Source organism: Gymnoscopelus braueri (genome assembly GCF_963280865.1).
Source record: "Gymnoscopelus braueri genome assembly, chromosome: 22".
NCBI classification, from domain to species: domain Eukaryota; kingdom Metazoa; phylum Chordata; class Actinopteri; order Myctophiformes; family Myctophidae; genus Gymnoscopelus; species Gymnoscopelus braueri.
Window position 1 is genome coordinate 9,741,688 of NC_137624.1, and position 2,923 is coordinate 9,744,610.

A 2,923-nucleotide genomic window follows, 5' to 3' on the forward strand; every position below is an offset into this window, starting at 1 on the left:
TTTAAGTAGAACGCTTTGCTCATCACAACATTGTTGTATCACCTGTTATAGATTTAGAATGAAAATAGTCTTCTACACCCCTCATATCACATTTTACATGGGTTTTTCAAATTCATTCTAGCTTATCTTTTTAGTTTTGACCATTCCATTCTTATTCCTTGAAGGCCTGAAACTAAAAAAAAGAGTGGGCAGTGATGTTTATGACTGGACAGTATAACCAAAATACACGAGGGAAAACAATTGTCAACTCAAAACGCACCTGATATGTACTACAGTAAATGTCAGGTGTGTTTTGAGTTGACAAACTGCAGCAATGAAACCGACTGAATCAAAGGATTAGAGGGATTTTGACTGTCAGGAACAGTTCAACTAATTCCATTTTCAAATTGTATATGGTGCCTGCCTTGTGCTCACTTCTGTCTGTCTTCTGTCTTCAGTGGGTGTGTGAAATGTGAACCAATGAATTGCATTTAAAACGTCCAAACAAGAGCTAGAAAAAGAAAACATAATGAGCTGTATTGCGCAGCTGGCTAGGGTTTACACTGGCAACGTTTTAACAAATGGCATGTGCAGCAGCGGATGATTGCTGTACCAAAAGCTGGATGAACACATAGTCAAAGGTTCTGCACATTTTAGGTAACATTTATTTCCATCTTTATATTTATGAGTCATTTAATGAGACAAAAATAAATAAGCTTGGGCTGTGGCAGTAAAGATAAATCTCTTTGGGACCATCTTCAGTTCAATCGGCACTTAGGGTGACAACTATCGCTTGGACGCTCCGAGTTGCGTTTGAACTTTTAATTGTGTCCAAAGTCAAGTTAAATGTTGGCCTTTCCTCCTCCTTGGTCGCCTCTTTATCAACCAACTGCGTCGGGCAAGTGTCATCGTTAACATCTCCAGGTGGTCCTGCATCAGTCCCGTAGACCGACATCCCCACGTTGAGGAGCACAGGCGTTTTCTCCAGTCTGTCTTGTTCCTCCTCTTGTGCCTTGTTGAAGCTCACCTCCTGGGCATCCTCTTCGACCTCCTCCAGCTTGTGCGGGATAATGGGAAGCTTTCGGTACGCCTCCGCGTTCTCCAGCACCGAAATATCGCTTTCCTCGTATCGAGGCAACGGGGCGCCCTCTTCCAGCTGCTTCTGGAAATGCAGCCTCTTGGCCCGTGCACTGGCGGATGCCTTCTCTAGAATCAGCTTCTCGGCCAAGCGAAGCTTGATAGCCACGCGAGAATGAGGAGAAAGGTCTGGTTTCTCTAATGCAGAGGGGTCTTCCTCTGAGGTGGTCTTGTGGGTCGTGAGGAGCAGAGTGGCTCGTGTTTCAAGGAAAGTCCACAGCTTGATCTCATTCTCCCAACTGACAGGGAACGCGCTGTTGCCCAGCGTGAAGATCTTACCGATGGCGCGCTCCCCCACCAGGTAGTCCTTCAGCTCCTCCGCCGTCATACAGAAAACCCGGAGAAAGGCGAGCAGCTGGGCCGAAATGGGAGGCTCGTTGCAGTGCAGCGCACAGATGGTAGACGGCGCGATGCCGGCGCGCGCCAGCACCTCCGCCTTCATGGTGTAGAGCCGCTCGCTCTTGCTGACGCCCAGCTTGATCTTCACTCTGTCGCAGGCGTTGTCTTGGAAGAAGAATCCGTTGTGTACGACGAACTCGACGTTGGAACGCGTGCCGTAACAGATGTAGATCTGCTCGTTCTCCTTGTAGCGCCGCAGGGCGGTGCATTCGCAGCGTCGGTCCTCCAGGTTGTAACTTGTCGTGATCAGTCCGCCAGTGTGGTTACACATGTCCCAGAGGGGGATGAGGGCCAGGGTCAGACCGCTGCCGTCCTCCGTGGGGATCTGGTTCTGCCGAGTCATCACGGAGGACACGGCCCACCTGTAGTCGTCGAACGTGAAGGCGTCCTTCAAGGGCAGTCTGCTGGCAGTGGGGTGAGTCTGCACCTCTTTGTAGAAGTAGGCGTACTGCCGCGCCGTGTTCTTGTACTGGCTCAATATGTCCTGCAGCGCCTGTGTGCCCAGCAGGTGGCGCACCTCGCCCTCCTCGTAGTAGAGGGGCGTGTCGTAGTCCAGCGGAAGGCTCTTGATGTAGGGCGCCCAGCGGGACAAAGGGTTGGCCCGCTCGCACAGCAGGTGCAGGGCCAACGTCACGTTGCCCATGGCCTGCAGCATCCGGTCCTGGCTGTACAGGGGACAGAGGACGGAGTTCTTGGCCGACTCCACAGTCATGAGCATCTCCCTGGGGACCCAGAGGAACATCTCCTCCGCCTTGATGGCCCTGGTGGCACGGAGGCCGTAGCCCTCTTCTCCGAAGTTGGCTATCTCGAAGCCCTCGAAGGAAGCGCCACACTCCTTGGCCCAGGACATCAGCTCTGGGAAGTAGTCCTCCCTGCTGCCACCAAACAGCACGGAGATGCCCTTCTGTCTTTTGCGTATCTTCTCAACCAGAGCTCGTATCTGGACGTACTCCTCCCACTCTTTGCCTGGGGAGGGCGCTGCACTGCTGCTGCATTTCTGTAGGAGTTGAGAGATGAGGTTCATCACCTCTTTGGGGGAAACGGTGACTGTGGCTCCTGTGCCCAACCTCTGAGTCTTCACTCGGCTCTTCTTTCCCATAGCGAACGGCGGTGCTGATGGATGGAACAAGGACTTTTCTACGTGTTGGTCGCAACTCCTCTGTCACTCTGGTCAATCCACTTGACCCCTCTCTCTCTCTCTCTCCCTCCCTCTGTCTGTCCCGCTTCCAGAGCCAAAAGGATCGTGCAACTCTGTCAATAGGCCAAGGCCTAGCGGGCCAGGGATATGTTTTATATTGTGGAAATATCTAGCTTTGTAACTTACATTTTATACTGAAACCTTTCCCAAATATGGAGATGACTGATGTCATAATACTGACATCATAGTAGAACGGCTAACGTCTTAGAC

General features: G+C 51.6%; 1 protein-coding gene across 1 annotated transcript; it reads right to left on the reverse strand.

The window, feature by feature from the left end:
* Positions 1-742: 742 nt before the first annotated feature.
* Positions 743-2,614, reverse strand: LOC308078815 (actin-histidine N-methyltransferase-like; the record flags this gene model as incomplete). Its single annotated transcript, XM_080420164.1, has 1 exon — positions 743-2,614. One exon carries the CDS (start codon positions 2,612-2,614, stop codon positions 743-745), a length of 1,872 nt encoding a protein of 623 aa, XP_080276290.1.
* Between the last annotated feature and the right edge of the window lie 309 nt (positions 2,615-2,923).